The sequence below is a fragment of the Rhineura floridana genome, chromosome 3 (assembly GCF_030035675.1).
Source record: "Rhineura floridana isolate rRhiFlo1 chromosome 3, rRhiFlo1.hap2, whole genome shotgun sequence".
NCBI classification, from domain to species: domain Eukaryota; kingdom Metazoa; phylum Chordata; class Lepidosauria; order Squamata; family Rhineuridae; genus Rhineura; species Rhineura floridana.
The window spans coordinates 59,699,312-59,720,112 of NC_084482.1; the positions used below are offsets into that span (position 1 = coordinate 59,699,312).

General features: G+C 42.5%; 2 protein-coding genes across 3 annotated transcripts in view; one reads left to right on the forward strand and one right to left on the reverse strand.

The window, feature by feature from the left end:
- On the forward strand, window positions 1-15,616 carry OTOP3 (otopetrin 3). 2 transcript variants are annotated; one of them, XM_061616113.1, is made up of 7 exons: window positions 1-52; window positions 6,353-6,776; window positions 7,575-7,711; window positions 9,241-9,299; window positions 11,205-11,323; window positions 12,357-13,288; window positions 13,908-15,616. In XM_061616113.1, exons 2-7 carry the CDS (start codon window positions 6,380-6,382, stop codon window positions 14,076-14,078), a joined length of 1,815 nt encoding a protein of 604 aa, XP_061472097.1. In that variant the 5' UTR covers window positions 1-52; window positions 6,353-6,379; the 3' UTR covers window positions 14,079-15,616. The 2 variants fall into 2 exon arrangements, with proteins under 2 accessions (XP_061472097.1, XP_061472096.1); XM_061616112.1 differs by having other exon boundaries at window positions 5-52; window positions 6,321-6,776.
- HID1 (HID1 domain containing) overlaps window positions 14,970-20,801 on the reverse strand; it is a 60,369-nt gene continuing 54,537 nt past the window's right edge. Inside the window, exon 19 of the mRNA XM_061616111.1 lies at window positions 14,970-19,322. Within this exon, the coding sequence (XP_061472095.1) occupies window positions 19,259-19,322 (64 nt within the window). The 3' untranslated portion in view covers window positions 14,970-19,258. The remainder of the gene's footprint in view (window positions 19,323-20,801) is intronic.

The window sequence follows — 20,801 nt, forward strand, 5'->3', positions numbered from 1 at the left end:
GTCTCTCATCCTTTCAGTTTTCCTGCTGAAGCTGCCTGTGATCAGGGCTGAGGTAAGAAGCACGAGGTGATGTTCCTTGAATTGCACTTTCTGCACCTTCCCCTTTGCTGGGGATTTTTGCTTGGTCTCTTAGGGCTGGACAGGGATCACAAAGGAGCTGTGGTTCAGGGAGCTTGATGACAAGAAGATGGATTTATTCTACATAGCCGTTTTGAAATATAATTCTGATTAGGATAGATTAATCCTAAAAACCGTGTGCCCAGATTTGCTCGTTAAGCACATAGGGACAATCTGGGGATATCTAGTCGTCACTGTGACAAAATAAGGGTTTATGGCAACTGTAAATATGTGAAGAGGTGACACTGGAGACACCCGCCTCAGCCTGGATTTGAGCCTGATGGTATAGGATGGGTTTACAGCACTATATACTTATGAGAGGATCTTACAAACAGTACCAGCACCCAAGTTTCCATTCAGGAGTCATGCAACAATATCGAAAGGAAGGGTAGCTTCATACTTTTCCACTTTCATACGATGATGACTGCCACATTGTGTGTGTGTAGGGGGGAAGCTGTAACACCAAAACTGCCTATGTTCAAAGACACTGGCTTTTTTCAACTGGTGGGTTGGAACACAAGTGAGTTAGTTGTGCCTTGATCTAAGGTAGCTTGCATTATCACCATTTTAATTTGTTTTTGAGGATTTGGCATTTGTTTAAAAGAAACAGAAAGCCAAGAAGAAACCAGATTTCACAGAGGGTAGAACTCCCTTACCGTTAGCAGTTATGTAGCTGCAACTTCCTACATAAGGATAAGGAAAGTAGCATCTATCTCTCGCCTTTGCATCTGGCACATATTACTGGTTCTAAAGGATATAATTGCTGGAGGGGCTGTGGGAGTAAAGGTTTATATATGCATATATGTGTTGATTGTCCCAAAATTGCATCATTCAGGTCATTGTTTTTTACATAAATTAATGTTATCACAAATCAGAATGTAATCTCTACTCCATAATTGGCTCTCCTTAACATATGGGAGGGAGCAAATGAAGACTTAATGTATAAGCCTTTGATTTCTTTCATGCTTTTTGCAGAAAGAATTGAGATAAGACTATCCGCAAATTTCCATCCTCTGGCTAACATGCGATGCATGGACAAGCAGGCTATGGAGTATCACCATGTCAGAAAAACTGAGTGTTGTATTAAAGGTAGTGAAAGGAAAGACTAAGCTACCGGATTTCTCCGCAGCTTGGTGTCCACTTATGGACTATGTTACATTACACAGACAACCCTTGGAAATGTTGCAAGGTTTTCTTTGGCTATAGGATAAACTTTAATTCTTCCTCTGTAGTTGGAGATGTCAATTTAACTCTTTCAGCTTCAAATATTTGGATCTAAGAGGCCCCATAGATTTAACAGAAATCCATCAATGGTGCACCTTGGAAGAGGTTGGATGAGCAGTGGAAGTTACTTACTTTACTTACCTTAGCCGTACTTGTAGTGGTTTGAAATTGTATACTTCAGCAGTTGGGGGGGTATTCTTTTTATTTGTTTGGTATTTATGACAATTCAAAAATAAAAACATATTACAAAAAAAGCTGCATGTGCAAAAAAAAAATCTCATTTCTTCTGCACAACTCTTAAAAGCTATTGAATTACTGCTGCCTTCCGTTGTACCTCTGATCAGGGCCAGCCCTGTTATTAGGCAGAATTAAGCAGCCACGTCAGGCAGCAGATACTGGGGAGCAGTCTTGAGGTGTGGAGGACAGAGCTGTGTGCACCAAGAGGCCCTGAATCACATTAGCTAGCTTGTTGTTCTCAAGTGTGGTAGTGGACACTGTTCCATTGCCAGCGCTGCGTAAGATTCAACTACCAGCATGACCAGCTTCTGCATATGGAATATGGGAGGAGAGCACCATTTTTGCCTCAGGCTGCAAAATGTCTTATGTCGGCCTTTCCTCTGATCACTCTAAGATGAACATTAAAAAAATTAAAATGTTGGAAAGATGGAACCTGGGCAGAAAATGTTGAAGGCCAATTGTGTAAGACTTATTGTTGATTGTATATGATAAGGCTTTCTAAACCTTATATATGCAGAGCCTCAATTGTTGAAAACCTTTCCCATTATCTTTTGGACTATTCTTAACTGCTTGAATCTCCAGCAAATATTAATGACATACATCTTGGATGGGATTTTTCTAACTTTATTTTCTGTTCAGTGGCAGTAATACCCCGAGGGTTGCTCTGTTTTCTGTGTCATTTGCTCACATTAAGCAGAACTCTCAAGGAAGCCAATTTGGTAACCAATGCCGGATTTCTTTTTAAAAAATGAGGACTTAACTGTGACATATCTTCCTTTTAGATATATATTTATGTTTCCATTTATTTAATTGTGCAATATCATTTGTTGCAGCTTTGGCTTAAACAAAACAAAAAGTGCGGTATACTTGTTAGAAGGAAAACTTTGAACACAGGGTGGCAGGGATTTTTCCTCAATGAAAACTATAATAACTGAAAACTTCCTAAGCAAGAAGTTGAGAGTTACTAACAAAAGGAGAAATACTAAAAATAATTAATGCAAAATTTATTTTTTAAGTTTCCATTAACAAATATTTTAAACAGCTATTATATTGAAATAAAACTAAATTATATAATTTATCCTTGAGTTGGTCCTCGAGTTTGTTTTAAGATGACACACAATGGAACATATTAAGCTGGGGGGGAAAGACATGAAGTCAGTTTCATGACAAACAAATTAAAAACTTCAATGTCCAAGGGTATTGAAATGTTTTGCCATTGAGATTAATTTTTAGCTGCAAAAATGTACAATTACATTTGTAATTAACCAATTTTTACTTTTTATTAGTTCTGATTTTGAATCTGGTGAACTCACAAATCATGCTTTTCACTTTTTGGGCATATCCCTGCTCCATTCCTATATTGGCTTTCAGGCTTCAATGACAAGCTGCAATCCTCTGCTCCCTTACCTAGGAGTCAGCCCCAGTGAACTCAGTGGGACTTCTGAGTAGGCATACATAAAATTGCGCTGTTATTTAGTTTTTGCAGTAACATAAAACTAGGATCTTTTTTTTCCATGCTACTTTTAGATCTGCCACAACAATCTAACAAAAAGGGAGAAAGGGGAGGGGAGAGTGGAATGAAGGGAAGATCAAAGAGAAAACTAAAACAAACAACAACAGGAACATGTTGAGAGATGGAAAGGTTGAGGTGCCAGAAGGTCTCTAGCCTGCTCCAAAATATTGCATCAATAGGAATCATTGATTGCCAGTTCCATTTCTTGAGGAGAATTTGCTCCTTCATTGCTCCTTCGGTCAGCCCTTGCAACCATGCTTGTACCTTGCTAGACAGCCACATACATAGCAGACAGCAGATTATGGGGGCCAAATTTATCTAGTCCTGTTTTCAATTTCTGAATTTCTAAAAGGATAACACAAATAACATTCAAGAGTGCTCCCAGGCTACAAACGTCTTGATCCTTCAAGTGGAAGTGCATTCCCACCCAGAACAGGTCATCCATCTAATTCTCAGACATGGTAACTGCCCATTCACAGCACCTCTGCCTTATCAGGACTTACTGCCTCTCCTGATTCAGATGAAATTGAGAGATAGAAGCTCCATGTCATCAGCATACTGATGACACCATGTTCTAAATCCCCAGACGACGGCTCCCAACAGTTTCATATAGAAGTTAAATAGCATAGGTGGCAGAATGGACTCTTGCAGGACCCCACAACTCAAAAGCCACAGAGCTGAGCAAATCTCCTAGTAGTACTTTCTGGCAGCAACCCTGCAGGTAGGAATGGAACTACTGCTTCCAGTTCCCACCTCTGAGTTGTTTCAGAATGATACCACGATTAATGGTGTCAAAAGGAAGGGTGGGATATAAATGTAAATGTACTGCCTTCAACTCGATTCCAACTTATGGCGATCCTATGACTAGGGTTTTCATGAGGCAGAGAGGCAGTGACTGGCCCAAGGTCACCCACTGAGCTTCATGGCTATGTGGGGATTCGAACCCTGGTCTTCCAGATCATAGTCCAACACCTTAACCACTACACCATACTGGCTCTGGGTGGGGGAAGAGAGATAGATAGATAGATAGAGAGATAGATAGATATGAAGTTGCTGAGAACTCAAGGAAAACTAACAGAGCAACAAAGGCTCTTTCATTGCTAAAACTTGGCCTGAAACCAGACTGAATGGATCCAGATTATCTGCTTCCTTCAGGCATACTTGCATCTGGCCAGCCATCATCCTCTCAATCACCTTTCCCGAAAAGGGAATAATAGAGATGGGACAGCAGCTTTCCAAAACCTCTGGATGAAGAGAGACCCCTTCAATTGGGGCCACATTGCCACCTCTTTAAAGGTGGTGGTCATAATGTCTTCCTATAGCAAAGTATTCCTTGAACCCATCAGTTCCCTCCTACTAGATTTTACCAGCCTCATGGGCAGGGATCAAGAAGGCATGTAGTCAGCCTTACCTCTGCAAGCATCCTATCCACATCCTCAGGCAAACTTCAACTGACCCTATAAGCGGTAAATCAGTGCTCCAGGGATCTCTCAGTTGGGCCTGGACTAATCACATTTAGCATCAATGTTTTGTAATATCATAGTCTGACCCCAAAACTAAATTCAAGTTCATATCCACACTGACTCTGACTACAAATCTTAATTATCTTGAAAATGACTGGAGCTCTTCCAAGACATCTGACTGAACTTGAAGATCTCTTGCAAGGAACTTTGTTCTAGCAATCCAGCTCTTGCAAAATGTGTTTATCCTTTGTAAAATTGCCAGTATCATGTCTGGTTAGAAATCTTAATATTATTTAGGGTAAATAACCCTTGGGGATGTTTAAGAGAAGGAATATGGGGAGGAGAACTTGACTAATAGCAGATAAAAGTAATAGTTTGACAGATATGAGTAGTGGCGTCACTGGCAGGTTTGATTTTAAACTTCGGCTTCCACGTCTCCACATGAACTATACTGATGGGATGTGGAGCAGCTTCAAAACATTTCCCACTTCAACTTGCACAGAGAGAATGTTGAATTCTGTACAGTGCTATCATGGAAGCTCACTGGTATTTAAACAAGAAAAAGCCAAAGCAATAGCAGGAAATCCATGTTCTCTCACTAGGACAGCCTTCCTACTCAATCATAGACATGTGGTGGTTATAGGTAAAGGGAAATTGCTTTGTATATGTTCAGAGCACTTTATTATTTCTTCACATGGTCTGCTGTGGTATATAAACAGGTGTGGGAATTTTAGAGTGCTAAACCCAATTCCGATTAAGCCCTGGGACATCCTCCTCTGACCTCTTTGGTAGAACACATGCTTTATTTTTATTTATTTTATTGAACAAAATTTATATGCTATTTGATTGTACATAGAGCTTCTAAGAAGAAACAAAGCAATCTTTAAAATTATCCATAAAAGACAATTGAAACAGAAATAAAATATAGTTGAAAACTACAATAAGCTAAAAGCAAATTAAAATGCATGTTGACTTCTGCATGTCTAGATTTTGCCTGAACAAAAATGTTTCTAGCAGGCATCAAAGGGTACAGTGAATGTGCCTGCCTGATGTCAATCGGCAGGGAATTCCAAAGCATAGGTACTCCCACACCACAAGTTTGATTCCGTACAAGTGCTTTGCATGCAGACGATCCCATAAATCTCTGGCATCTCCAGGTAGGGCTGGGAAAGACCTTGGAGAAATGCTGCCAGTCAGTCAGTGTAGATGACCAAGAGTAAGGAACCTCAGTCCTAGGGGGCAAATGTGGCCCTTCAAGCCTGTCTGTTTGGTCCTTGAGACTCTCCCCAAGCCAAATCCCTTTCCTAGCCACGACCGCCACTGATCCTGGTTTGCACCTTCCTTGAGCGCTTTTTCCCGGCTGGAACGTGTCCTTGAGCTCTGATAATGCCTCTTGCTTGACAGGATGGAGGATACAGAGATGTGTAGGGCCTTGAGTGTGTACAGAAACCAAAGAATCTCACCTGTTGCTCCACTCACTTCTGCCTCTGGGCCTGCTGCCCACCATTGGCACATGGCTCCTGGAAGAAATGCAGCTCTGGGCTCAAATCAGTTTCCCACCCCTGGTGTAGGCAGTACTGAGTTAGACTGATCAGTGGTTTAACTCAGTGTTGGGCAGCTTCATGTGAAGCACCCCAAACTCATCCCACCTGTACTTTTTGTTTCCCTTTGGAGTCAAGATGGTTGGCTGCATCTAGTCCAACAACCATGTCGTGGTCCTACCCCCATGCCCTCCCTCAGTGATCCAACTTTGTTTCATACCATAGGAGGACTGAAAGCAAATTCTCCTTCCCATCAGACAGCCCAGCACAACAGTCACTCGGCCATGGATCTCCAAGAGGCAGTGTGCCAGAGACACCATCGCCAGGAAGCTGGAGGAAATCAGCCTGCTCCCCCACAACCAGAGGGCTGGAAGATCAACTATGAGAAATCCTGGCTACACCGCCATTGTTCTTCACTGTTGCGCAGGGACAAGCAGGCCCAGAAGGCAGGGCAGCTCTTCTCGGGATTGCTGGCCATGAACGTGGTGTTTCTAGGCTGTGCTTTCATCTGCAGCATGATTTTTAACAAGGTGGTCATTACCCTGAAAGACGTCTGGATTTTCCTGTCCATCCTCAAGATCCTGGCGTTAGTCTGGATAGCATGCTATTTACTGTTCACTAGGCGGAAGCCACATGCTATCTTGTATCGGGATGCCCACGCGGGGCCAGTGTGGGTTAAAGGTAAGTTCTGCCTCCACATGTAGCTTCCTCGCAATGGGCCAATCCTAGAGTACTTTACATACCAGATCCAAGCCGCCTCCTTATGGTGCCTTCCTACCTAGTTAATAGGCATCAATACCTATTTTCTTAGGCGGGTGGTGTTCTGTCTTGGGGGAAAATTTAGCTGTGGGCTATGGTAGTTTGAGAAGGGATGACTCATTATTTTTAGACAACATAATAAAAAGTAAAGATAAAGAAAAAGAACCAGCCACAACTGGGTAAGAACTATAAATTCTGGGACTTTCACAAACTTTATTGGTGCATTTCCTTTTGCATTGTGCTTGGTTTTCTAAAGACTCCATTGCTGAATAGCAGAGGTGGGGAATATCAGGCCTGGGGGCCAAATGCACGCAAAGCCTCTCTATCTGGCCCTTGGAACATTCCCCAGGCTGTGTCCTTGAACTCAGATGACTCTTGCTTGCCTGGATGGAAGATAGTGGCGGGTGCGAGAGGGCGGGTGTGAGTCTCTCTCTCTCTCTCTCTCTCTCTCTCTCTCACCCTGTGTGTGTGTGTGTGTGTGTGTAAGTAAAAAATAGCCTATTGTACACCAAAGGTAATATTGACATTAATTGCTCCACCCATTTTCGCATCTGGCCCCACTCACCATTGGGATGTAGCCCTTGGAAGATTGCTCAGAAGGGAATATGGCCCTTGGGCTGAAAATGTTCCCATCCCTGGTGTTATGGTTATTGTTATTGTTATTAGCAGCAGCAGCAGCTTGCTTTTAACAAAATATGGTTGGTCTGTGTGTTCATACAGGATCTCTGATACTGTTTGGCGTTTGCAGTGTCCTTCTGCATGTGATCCGGATTGGGTATGATATTATCCATATTCAGTGTAAATCCCAAGTGGACATTTTGTTCCCATCCTTAGGAATTCTCTTCATCTGCATTCAGGTATTAGATCCTGCTTTTGCTACAGCCTGGCCTCTTATCTACACGGTGTAGAAAGAAAAGGGATTAGGGAGAGGAGATCTCCTACTAACAAAAGAGTCGTTCAAAGATCACTTTATTATATATACACACTCACATTATAATAGAGATATAATTATAATATGTTGCCATTCTAAATAGGAGTTCTCTCTCTCTTACACACACACAGGGTTTACTAGCTTCCTGAGATTTGTCCCATACCTTTACATTTGCAGGAGAAAAAACAGGTACAGCTTACACGGGAAGCTGCCTTATACTGAGTCAGATCATTGGTCCATCTAGCTCAGTGTTGTCTACTCTGACTGGCAGTGGCTGTCCAGGGTTTCAGTCAGGAGTCTCTCCCAGCCCTAACCTGGAGATGTCAGGGATCAAACCTGGGAGCTTCTGCATATGATGCTCTACCATGGACAGGGCTGGTTCTAAAGGGCGGCCAGGTTGGGCACTGGCCCGAGGGCCCCAGAGCTACAGGAGCCCCTGAGGGGCCCTCTGCTCCCCTTCCACGATCTGTGCCCCCCACGCCCCCCCACTTACCTGTCAGCTGGCTTTTTAGCATTGCCCTTAATGAAGATGGCGGCCGCACTTTCCCTAAGGTACTGAAGCCGCTGCCGCCATCTTAGTTGATGGCAGAGATGTGTGCATGTAGCACGCACGTGTGCCATCAACAAAGATGCTGGCAGAGGCTTCATTCCCCTTAGGGAAACCGCGGCCACATCTTCATTAAGGGCAATGGTAAAGACTAAACAGGTAGGGGGGCCGCACGCATGTGCACACCCACCCACCGGGGGGCCAGGGCAAGCTGATGCCCAAGGGCCCCCTCATGCCTGGAGCCGGCCCTGACCATGGAGCTAGAGCCAATCTACTAGTTCTTCCCTTAGCCGTACAGTTCCTATTTGCTACAGCAAGCAAGACTCCCAACATGAGAGACTTGGAGACAAAGTATTTGAGGAGGACAGACAGCAGGCGCCACTGTTCCTCCCAATTCAGCAACCAAGTTACAACACTTGAGGGGAAAAAACAAGGTCACCACCACCTACACACACGTCCTTCAAAACTGGCATGCTATATGAAGCACCAGCAACCTTGTACATGGTGCTGCTCAGGAATTCTAAAAAACAGTGCCATTTTGAAATCAGTGATTGAAAACAGTGCCATTTTGAAAGATTCAGGAACCATCATGCAAAATTTGGTTATGTTATCTAAAGAGGTATCCAAATGCATAGCAAAAAAGCAAATTTTCATAGTAGAGGTTACATTCAAGTATCTATAGCCAAACACAGAACAAGTGGCCCACTCCTCTTAATCCATAACTGATACATGCTGAGAAGTGTACTTTTGCTTCTGGGATAAGAGTTGGCTAGAAAACAGATTCATCACTTGATCAAGAATACAAACAACATGTTGACCTATGGCCATTTCAAAACACCTTCTGCATTTGCACAAAACTGTTCTGAAGCTGAACATCACACTAATCTTACTCTCTACATCAATTTCAGACTTACTTTATATGGTGTCATGCGAAGGACTGTACCCAGGTTCAGCACAACTTCACCAGGTAGGAAAACAGAAGCAGCATTAAACCCTTACCAACCGTAAGGGGCAATGTGCCACATTTTATCTTTTATAATCAGAAGAACAGGACCTGTGGCCCTCCAGATGTTATTGTTCCAACTCGCATTAGCCCCAAGAGCCAGCATGGCCAATGGTCAAGGATGATGGAAGTTGGGAGTCCAACAGCATCTCAGAGGGCCACCAGATCCCCAAATCAAAATGCTTCTTCACACAATGCATAGCTAAGCTATGGAATTTGCACCCACAAGAGTAGTGATGATGACTACCAACTTGGATAATTTTAAAAGAGGATTAGACTAATTCATGGAAGATAAGGCTAACAGCAACTGCTAGCCATGATGACTGTGTTCTACCTTCACTGTCAGAATATGCCTCTGAATACCAGTTGCTGAGAATCACAAGCAGGGAGAGCGCTGTTGCACTCATGTCCTGCTGCTGGCTTCTCATGAGCATCTGGTTGCCCTCTGTGAGAACAGGTGTGGACTAGATGGGCCTATGGCCTGATCCAGCAGACTTTTCCTATGTAGGATCTAGCACAGATACATTGAACTGTACATATTGAAATGTTATGGACAGTATATTTCAACAAACTGGCATTAACGAGTTTAAGTTGCTTAATTTAATTTAATAATTTTTTTCATACCCCATGTCCTTAAGAACGTAAGAAGAGCCGTGATGGATGAGGCCCAAGACCTCTCTAGTCTAGCATTTTGTTCTCACACTGGCCAACCAGAAGCCTGTGGGAAGTCTGCAAGCAGGACCTGTGCAATAGCATTCTTCCCAGTTGCGATTCCCAGCAACCAGCATTCAGAGGCATATTGCCTCCAGCACTTTGTCCTTGGTCGGGCCACATGCCTAACCTCCCATGGGGTTGAGCGCATGGAAAAAAGGCAGAGATAAGAAGTCTATTTGTGACCAAGAAACAGAATCCCAGGATAGGGTCATGCTGATGACCGTAGAAGTGCACAAAACACACATCCCTGTGCTCGCTCTAAGATGATGTTGAGGCTTTGTACCTATACCAAGCAAACACTTACAAAGCCTAGCTTATGTTGGGACAGACAAAGGCCAGGGAGAGTGGGCAGGTCTTCTTCTGTCCAAGAATGGTACACAGAAGATCAGTTTCCCACCACAGATTCTGGGACTAGTAAGGAAGATGTTCTGCCAGGACTGGGAACACCTTTGCCTTCATCTCCCCTTAGGTGAGTTTCTTTACCTTGAAGCAGGGTCAGAGATGCTGCTAGGTGGACCTCAGGGCTGAAGCCCAGGGCCCCCAAGAGCAGTGTATGATGAAGACAGCACCAAACAGAGCTGATGCCAGTGCCTGGGTCAGCATGGGCATGCCAGGCTGATGCTGAGCACTGCAGCAGCCTCTCTTAGGGTTTAAAAAGTCAGGGGATGGCCAGCCATGTATTTACATGCTTGCAAATGCTTGTTATTTTTACCAGCTATGTTAACATCTTGGTACAGAAGAGAATGAGCAAATCAAAACAGAATTAAAAGACCAATGGAAAGCCTACCTAGTTCCCCCCATCCCATTTTTTTTATTCAAAGTTTGTTCTAGGAACCTTGTTCCTTAATGAAAGAGGACACGCCCAGGGTGCTGATCTCTGCCACTATAGCAAACACCACAATCGGAACAGGATCACAAAATTGGGGTGAGTTATTCATACAGCCTAAGTATGATGTGGCTCCTTAACTCATACATTGTTGACCTTTCATAGTCCCCAGTTCAGTTGCCAACATGTTGAGTTGACTTTCATAGTGCATCTGCATTATATCTTCGACCAAGAGAACTGAAAACCAATACTGTAAGAACAGGTATAATACAACTTTATTAACAAAGACCTATGGCAGAGACTAAAAAAATGTGTCTCTTCTTTGACAGATGTGGGCTAATGCTGACCTTGGCCACTAACCTCCTGTTGTGGCTCTTAGCTGTGACCGATGACTCAGTTCACAGGGAAATTGAATCAGAACTAAACCATTCTGCGCAGGGAGTTGAAGGTAAGATTCATTCTTTATCTCCATTTTTTTAAAAATGGGCAGGGGATCCAAAAGCAAGGTTCATTATTCAGTAACATCTTTTTTTTTTTAAAGGAAGGTACACAAGTAAAATGGGAACATGCGAGGCGAGTACAAAGCTGTGCACGTTTCCACACAAACCAGTTGCAACTATGAAGATACCTAACAAGATGCTACACTAGGTTATGAAATCTATCTGTACTTCAGCCAATTGCAAAGGATTTTGTTGTTTTAGAAGAGCCCTGATGGATCAGACCAAAGGTCCATCTAGTCCAGCATCCTGTTTTCACAGTGGCATATAGGAAGCCACAAGCAGGACATGAATGCAACAGCAATACAAATGTTTTCCAGATGCTAAACTATTCTGGCGGTCTTGTTTTTTGTATACCTACATCATGAGTAGAAGACCAATTATTCTGACGCCTTCTCCCCCAAATGTATTGTAGGATTTAGACTTCTAGCCCTGTACCTCAGTGAGCAGGAGAAAGGAACCACAGCAGTCCAAAAGTAGTACCATGGTTGAGGGCTCCAGATCTGTCCAGCTTCCTCATAATGTGGCATAATGTGGTCCACTCATTGGATTACTGGGGTCACATGTACACCATATATTGAAAGTGCATTTCTTCCCCCAAAGAATCCCGAGAACTGTAGTTTGTTAAGATGCTGGGAGCTGTAGCTCTGCATTGGGTAAATGACATTTCCCATGATACTTTGGGGAAGCCATGTGGGCATGACCATTGTCTGCCTTTCCTGAGAACTTAAAATGTCACTATTAAACAGGGAGAAAAATAGAAAACACCCAGAGCTATTATCAGGCAAAATTCATGAGGAGTCATGAACAGGAACAGACTCATGTGCCTTCCAAACAAGTGCCAATATTGATCTGTTAGAGAGAAACTCCACAATTCAGACTGAGTATCAGCAGAAGATTCTGGAATCTTTTAATCTGGAAAATTCATAGCAGCCTTTGTTCATTCTAATAAGATCCTCCTGCCTTCTCTCCCTCCTCTTCTAGGCAATGGGACAGGCTCCTGCAAGTGCTCAAACACAACAGCCTGCAAGGTCTTCCAGAAAGGCTATATTTTGCTATACCCCTTCAACACAGAATACTGCCTGATCTGCTGCTCCATGCTCTATGTCATGTGGAAGAATGTGGGCCGGCGCATTGCTCAGCACCATATCTCTTGTACCAAGCCCAGATTCAAACTCCACGGGGTAATTTTTGGGCCACTGCTTGGCATCTCGGCAATAATCATTGGTATCTGTATTTTCATGGTGTATCAGATCCAAGCCACCAGTTCCTCCCCTAGTCAACAAACGTTCATCCTCTATTATTCCTACTACATCTTTTTGTTGCCTGTGATGACAGTTGGGGCCTTGGTTGGAACCATCATCCATGGCCTAGAAGAGAGGGAGCTGGATACACTGAAAAACCCAACACGGAGTCTTGATGTGATATTGCTAATGGGAGCAGCCTTAGGCCAGATTGGCATCTCTTACTTTTCCATTGTAGCCATTGTGGCCACAAACCCAACGGATTTGTTAAATAGCATCATCCTAGCCTATTCAGTGAGCCTCATCATGCAACACATCACCCAGAATATCTTCATTATTGAGGGGCTCCATAGGCAGCCACTGCTGGTGGATGAAGGCCCCAGCCACGCTGCACATTCCATGAAAGGTTTTCTCTCAGCCCAGAGCCCACCCAGTGAACACATGATTGCATCCTATGCCTGCCAAGAGCCTGCCTCATCCACTGCCAACAAAAAGGCAGAGAAGAATGAAAAAGAGACATGTGAAAATACTTCTCCAAAAGTTTACAACTTAGAGATAAGACAAGAAATCCGGAAAGTTTCACAGACCTACATTCAGACCTACAGCCATTTGAATTGGAAAAGGAAAGCTCTGAAGGAGATCTCCAGCTTTTTGATCATGTGTAACATCATAGTAAGTACTTGATTTCAGTGCATATAGGAAACTAAGGTATGGATTGTACTGAAGAGCCTGAGCGCTCCTTGCTTGCTAATTGGATGCATGGCATATAGCCAGCAAAGGTGCTGTTACCACCTTTGCAGAGTTGGGCTGTCAAATGTGTTAGTAACTACTGGAGTTGACCCAACTTCCCTGCCAGACAAGCAGCTCTCAACAGCTTGTGTATTGAGACTTGTCCCGAGCTATGTGGTCTGTTAACCTGAGCTGTAGGTTTTCAAAGAAATAGGCTAGGGATAGGCCAGAATGACGCCACAAGGATAATCTGTGGTGCAGCTTCAACAAGAGAGAAATGTGCTTATTCTTAATATGGGATGGGGTCAGAAAACAAGTAGTTTGATGGATCTTTGCACATGGAATTGCACTGGCCGCAGTGGGTGCATGAGATGACATTAGCACAAGGAACCAAGGTCATTATGATTTTCAAGTCATTGAAAAGGGGGAAATAGGAAGAGGGGACCTAAATTAAAGGCAAAAATTACAGTGATTGATCCTGTGTAGCAAACCAAACACATCCCAACTGAGCTAAGATTGACAAACATTCTCTGATTTCTGCTCTTTTCACATCCCTTTTCAGTTGTGGATTCTGCCATCATTTGGAGCACATCCAGTGTTTGAGAATGGATTAGAGAAATCATTTTATGGCTACTCCACCTGGTTTGCTATCGTCAATTTTGGGCTTCCCTTGGGTGTGTTCTACAGAATGCATTCTGTCGGTGATCTTCTGGAGGTATACCGGTCCACCTGAACTATATTGAAGTCTTCATACACTGAGAACTTAACTATTATCATGGGAACCAATGCTTTTATAGGGCAAAACTATTCTAAGAGGGTCACATTTTGAACATTTTACTATACTGGAGGGGGAAAAAGCAAATTTAACCTTGTTGGTAAACAGTGGAAGTATGCACACCCCATAGCAGCTTATTATAGGACTGAATCACTCTGTGTACATTATAGTCTAATTACAATATAGTCTCTAATGACAATGTTAAACAAACATTGACTAGAAACACGTGTTGGAAGGTGTGGAAACTGAGCTGGGTGCAACAAACCCTTGGGTAAAAGCAAGAACCCTCCATGAATATGTCAGTCCTTTGAGGTGCATTGGTTATTCTACAGAGACAGCGAAGTGGATCTCCTTAAGTCAGGGACATTACTCACATTTTTTTAAAAGGGCATGGTAAGTAAATGCTCAAATGTTAACACCCATCCATGTCTAAACAGCTATCAAATCATGTCTGACTAGCATGCGTGTCTGGCATAAGGCATGCCTGTTTCAGGCACGCTCCTGGAGCTTCATTCTTCATGTTGCCTCTATAGACATGTAGCACAAGTAGTAACACTCAGGAAGACTGAATCACTGCCCTGGTATCAAGCAGAAAAGTAACAGGAACATCAGTCCCATCCACATCAGTTTTCTGATGTTATTTTCAGGGTAGCTATTTGAGGGAAAGAGCACAACTTTACTTCTGGGATCCGTTCGTGCTGAGCTGTGGGCTTTACTTTAGAGGGTGTGGAGAGGGGCAAAGTTCCTCCTTATGAAGCCAACTAAGCACCTTTAGGGTATCATACTACCCCAATACTTGCTCCCATTCCCACAGGACAACCTTGTTTATTAAACCTCCCAAGGACACATATACTTTGCTTTATTCCATGAGGTGTTCAGGATGCAACTACACATTTTATAAGTTAGTATAGACCAATAGTCTAATTCTGTTTTCATTATTTATCTGGTACACACAATACCTGAAAACATACTAAATAGGGAACAAATAGATTTAAGAGGTACAATATAGAGTTTTGAGACTGAAAGCATTTGATCTGCAACAATAAGGAAAGAACTGTGGTGAACCTTGAAAAGCCCCCAGCATCATTAAGCAGATAATATAGCTAAATGTTCAGAGTTTATTGCATGTGCTGTCATCATTTCACCTGTGTTCAGGACATAGCAAAACAAGTGGAACACAATGAAAAGCTGCCTCTTAATTATAATAGTCTTGACTCAGTCTGGTGATTGATTATATAAAGGATTAAAAGCTGTGCCCAGCTTTGCGATCAATTCATCTTTTAGCACTATCTAAATCCGTCTTGTTGCTGAAGGCTAATAGATGGAAGTGTAAACACTTCTTGTTTTATTGCTCTCCTGCAAAATAAATCACTCCCTAGCGCTATTGGTTAAGATCTGGGACTTGGCTTCCTTTTTACAAAGAGTTCTGCAAGACGAAATAGGGTGCACAAGGCTTAAGCAGGCTCCCATTCCAAGGAACTTCCATCTAACAGTGCTGAGACTATTTCACTCAAACAGGGCAAAAAGTCTTAGGAGTTTGGACTTTGCATCTCTGCTAATTTTACTCAGCCTTATGTCAATAGAAACTGTCAGAAGAAATAAGAGCTGGATAAATTAGCACTCTTAAAAGTTAATTATTACCCCATTCTTCACAGGCTGAAGCACAGGATCCCATCAAAGGAACTTACGAAAGGCTAGTTCTTTATTAAATGAAGAATCAGGGAAAGGATTAGAGATCTTGCAACAAAGAACTCTGTATGGTGAAGTGGGGCAGTGTGGAATACACACAGGGGGGCTAAACCTATTCTATCACAGCTAAGTTCAAATCAATTCATTGCATCAGCTAATCAAAGTCTAAACATCCCATTCAGATTCTGAAAATAGTAAACTCCCGTTCTTGTCAGAACAATTTTCAAATTCATGTCAGTTCCTTTGGCTTCCATATTGCTTTGTAGATGCTGTCATTCTGCACACGTTAATCCTAAAAACCTGTATGCTGGTTGGGGGGGGGGGCTGGATGAGGGCAAATAAAGTTTAACCCCTGGCAAGATGGAGGCCTTGTGAGCAAATGGTTCCCTTGTCTGACAAATAGGTCTGTTACACGCTCTCAACAGGGTTGCACTCCCTCTCAAGGAACAGATATGCAGTCCTAGGGCGTTCCTGGATCCATGTGTCACTGGAGGCACAAGTAGCCTAAGTGGCTAGGAGTGCCTCCTTACCAGCTTTGGCTGCTAAGACAGCTGCAGCCATTCCTGGACCACAACTTGGCCACTGTAGTGGCATCCTCAAGATCAGATTGCTGCAACACACTATGTGGGGCTTACTTTGAGCATAGTCCAGAAGCTGAAGCTAGTGCAGAATGCAGCAGCCAGGCTGTTGACTGCACCGACTGCCACCTGGCTCAGTTCAAGGTTTTGCTTTTAGCATATAAAACCCTATACAACTTGGGGCCAGGCTACCTGAGAGACTGCCTTGTCCCATATATCCCTGCCCAGCAATTGCATTCTTCTGATCAGGTAATGTTAAGAGTTCCGTGTGCCCCGGAGGTACACCCGACATCAACAAGAAACCAGGCCTTTAGTGTTATAGCTTAAGCTTATCAGCTTCCGAGTGAACTTAAACACCTAGCATTTTTTATTTTAGTTGGCTATTGAAAACTTATCTTTTAAAGAAAGCTTTCCTTGAAGAAAGCCAAAATGGCTCAGCCATTTTATGTTGGATACTATACAGAATTTTGTAATTTGAAGCTTTCAAGACTTTTTTAGATTGTCATGTATATTTCATTTTTTACAATTTTTATATATATGTTGCACACCGCATCAGAAACACTTGTTGGGAAGCAGCTTATGAATCCTTAAATAAATAAGGCATTCATGTACAGCCATACCCACCCTATGCCTTTCTGCTAGCAAATGCAAGTAGCTGTGCAAATGCTCTGTACAATTCTGTATCATTTCTCTTCAGGTGCTGCTTCCATTTAGCAGTAAAGTGTCAAATCAGGAACTCCTGTGCAGCCATGCCTTTAACGGAAAGGTACATGTTGCAAAGGATGCCAGATCATCATAAATCAAACAGTACCAAACAAGCTCATAAACCTCATGTGATAAGAGTAAAGCCAGTTGTAGTGTTTTCAGATCATTTTATCTCTATATGTAAAGCAAGTTTACAGTGCAATTTTGATTTTTCATGGAACAAGAGCAGACCTGCAACACCAAAGAATGCAAAAGTCAAGATAAGGAAAAAACCACATTAACACAAAATAAAAAGATGAGAGGGTCACAAAAGTGTGTGTGTGTGTTTGTGTATCTAAGGGAAAGATACAGATCAGTGTCTGATACAGAGAGCAAATGTGGTACAATCAGCCAGACCCTGGCACTACCAAATCACATTTGAGAGATCAAAGACACTCCAGGAAAAATATAGACTTCAAGTGAAATGAACAGATGAGTTTTGCCAATGAGAAAAGGGTGACATCAAAAATTTCAAGGACAAACAGCCTCTATTCTCATCTTCTGAATATCTAGAATAAGCTCTAGATAAAATCTAGAATGTGCCTATTTTGTTCAATAATAAAGTAACCTAGAATGTATGTTCTTGAGCATAATAAGCACACTGCATTGGTACTAAATTTTGCATACTCAACCAAACTTTTCTATGGGCTGCCAATTTTTAGCAACCTGGAAATTTGAAAATGGCAATCTGTAAAATAAATTAACACCTACATGGCCTCCCAATCTCAGAACTTCTTCTTAGGGGTCAAGTGATCTGCCATTTTCTGTAGTGAGCAGGAACTACCCATACTGAGCAAGAGTTGCCTTATTCAAATGTGATCCCGAACTGGCAGCCCATGAATCCTTGGAGAGCCTTCTGGAGAGTCTGAAAAACCTTTGAATCAAGCAGTGATCAGCCAGAAATGGATCAGTCATTCCCTGGCCATATTTGCAAGGGGGGTGTTGGCTTACATCATAAGAAACAAAACTAATTAACTTGTTTCAGCTAATCAGGGTGTAAGCATCAAGTTCAAATTCCAAAAATAGAAAATTCACATTCTTCTGTGAGAATACCTTTCAAATTCCCCGAAGGCACATCCCAAGACATGCATTCTGTCAATCAGCCTTTGACAATCCCTCACAAGCTCTGCTAGAGAGGAATACTCATTTTTCTGACTATTTATTACAGTGTAATTTAATCAACCCAGAATAGAAGCCATACTATGCAGCTTCCTAAAGAATTAAACTTCATTCTAGCAGTCTTACTGCCTGTTTATCCTGTTATATTCCAACACAACAAAGTTTATCTAAGTCCCTGAAAAATAGCATGTCCATCCCCTTTCACCCTTTTGCCACAAATCCCACATTAGAACAGCGTTTCCAGCAGCAATTCTAGCAACACAGATGTTAGTTTTTTTTAAAAAAATGTGATGCATCTTAGATATGCACCTACCATTAAAAGGAGTGCCTGCACAGCTAAGAAGGAAGGGCAAGGGAAGAGGAATTTGGATGCTACAGTACAAAGTAGTAAAGCACATTTTAACGACAGGACAGAAAGGACCCAACTAAGAAGATTAACCTAAAATTACTGAAATAAATAGAACCCCATAGCCACCTAGTAAAAACTACTACCTCACCCTGGCTAGGTACAGTAAAGCTAGACAGCAGCAAGGAACAGGAAGTGACGTTAAGATACATTCTTTGGGGTGGGGGAGAACATCTTCCTATAGTAGCACTTCCTTCATTTGTCCAGTTTATACAACTCTTTACATTCGGTATCTTTTAAACTGAAAGGCTGAATCCAACTAAGAAGCGAAAAGACTGCATCTTTAGCTACTCAGCTTCAGAACTGCACCAAGAAACCCAAGGAGGACTTGATAGCTATTGTTTGGTTTTCAGTATAACCACCAAGGGCTGCATTTCCTTGCACATTCTTCCATCGAAGTTCCCTGGGAGCTGGGGAAAAGGATTGTTAGGGAGGGTCTCAGATTTAAAGTGGCAGGTCAGTAAATGCAAGTGATTGTCCTTTGGATCACTCAGCAGGCAGTGAAATGAAGGAAGAGCTGTGATGAAGAAGCACACAGCAGGATCCTTGTTTCCAGTGTTTTCATATCAACGGAGGTGAGATCTCCCCTCTCTTCTCATTCCTTAAACTCGCTGAATTTCAAACAGCTTTACATCGGTGTCATACCAGATGGGAGGATCCACATTCCTGAAGAGAAACAGAAGTTTGTTTTATTGTGTAAGCACAAATCCTGATACTTTCCACCTAGGACAGTTATGTTGACAAAACTTTAAGATACCTGCAAACACATGAAATTAATAGACACAAGGTTACAGACGGCGAAACTATTTGTGATGCTTAATCACATGTAGTCCCCAACTTTTTACTGTTTTTTCTACTCTACTCTGACTGGCAGCAGCTCTCTAGAGTCTCAGGCACAGAAAGGTCTACTACATCACCTACTATCTGATCCTTTTAAAACAGAGATGCCAGATTTTTTTACAAATCACAATTGTGGAAAACCAGTAGTGGTGGGGTTTCTTAAACTTTTTCCCCTCCAGGGTTTTCCCCAATAAAAATTATACACGCACAGGAAAAATGTTAACAAATCAGCTAAGTAATGCTGATCATCCAAAGATTGATAATTTGTGCCTATATTAACTCACCGCAGGCATCTTACATTATATCTTTTCTATGCCACTTCAACTCCTCAGACCAGCTTGTAATCTATGTAACATATCATAAAAACTGTGAAAAGGTCTATTTGTCACCATGACATGTCCATGCATGCAGAAAGTTGCACTGAAACAATTATTTCTACCCAGGTACATAAGAAGAGCTTGCTGGGTCAGGCCAATGGCCCATCTAGTCCAGCTTCCTGTTCTTACAGCGGCCAACCAGTCGCTCATGGAAGCCCGCAAGCAGGACCTGAGCGCAAAGAGCACTCTTACCTCCTGGGATTTGGAAGCATATTACCTCTGACTATGGATGCAGAGCACAGCCATCATGGTTAGTAGCCTCTGATAGCCTTATCTTCCACAAATTTGTCTAATCCTCTTTTAAAGCCATCCAAGTCAGTGGTCATCACTGTTCCTTATGGGAACAAGCTCCATAGTATAAATATGCTCTGTGTGGGGAAAAAGTGCTTTCTTTTGTTGGTCCTGAATTTTCCACCATTAAGCTTCATCGGATGTCCACAAGTTCTAGTGTTATGAGAGAGGGAGAAAAACTTTTCTCTATTCATTTTCTCCATTATACACTATCATGTCACGTCTTACTCATCTTTTCTCTGAACTAAAAAGGCCCAAATGCTGCAACCTTTCCCCTTGATCGTTTGGAATGCTCTTTTCTGAACCTTCAAGATCTACAGTATCCTTTTTGAGGTGAGGCGACCAGAATTCCAAATGCGGCCACACCAAAAGATTTATATAACAGCATTATGATATCAGCAGTTTTATTTCTGATACCTTTTCCTAATGATCCCTAGCATGGAATTTGCCTTTTTACACAGCTGTCGCACACTTGGTCAACATCTTCATCGAGCTATCCACTCTGAACCCAAGGTCTTGTTCCTGGCCAGTTACCGCCAGTTCAGACCCCATGAGTGCATGTGTGAAATAAAGATTTTTTGCTCCAATATGCTTATACAGTAAGGCCCCGCTTTACAGCGATTCACTAATACAGTGG

What these genes read in the sequence shown, in the direction of transcription:
- OTOP3 (XM_061616113.1), top strand. Translation starts at nt 6,380, where the DNA reads ATGGATCTCCAAGAGGCAGTGTGCCAGAGACACCATCGCCAGGAAGCT. An exon ending in GTTCAGCACAACTTCACCAG is followed by an intron (nt 9,300 to 11,204) that starts GTAGGAAAACAG and finishes CTTCTTTGACAG; the next exon opens with ATGTGGGCTAATGCTGACCT. An exon ending in TTCTGCGCAGGGAGTTGAAG is followed by an intron (nt 11,324 to 12,356) that starts GTAAGATTCATT and finishes CTCCTCTTCTAG; the next exon opens with GCAATGGGACAGGCTCCTGC.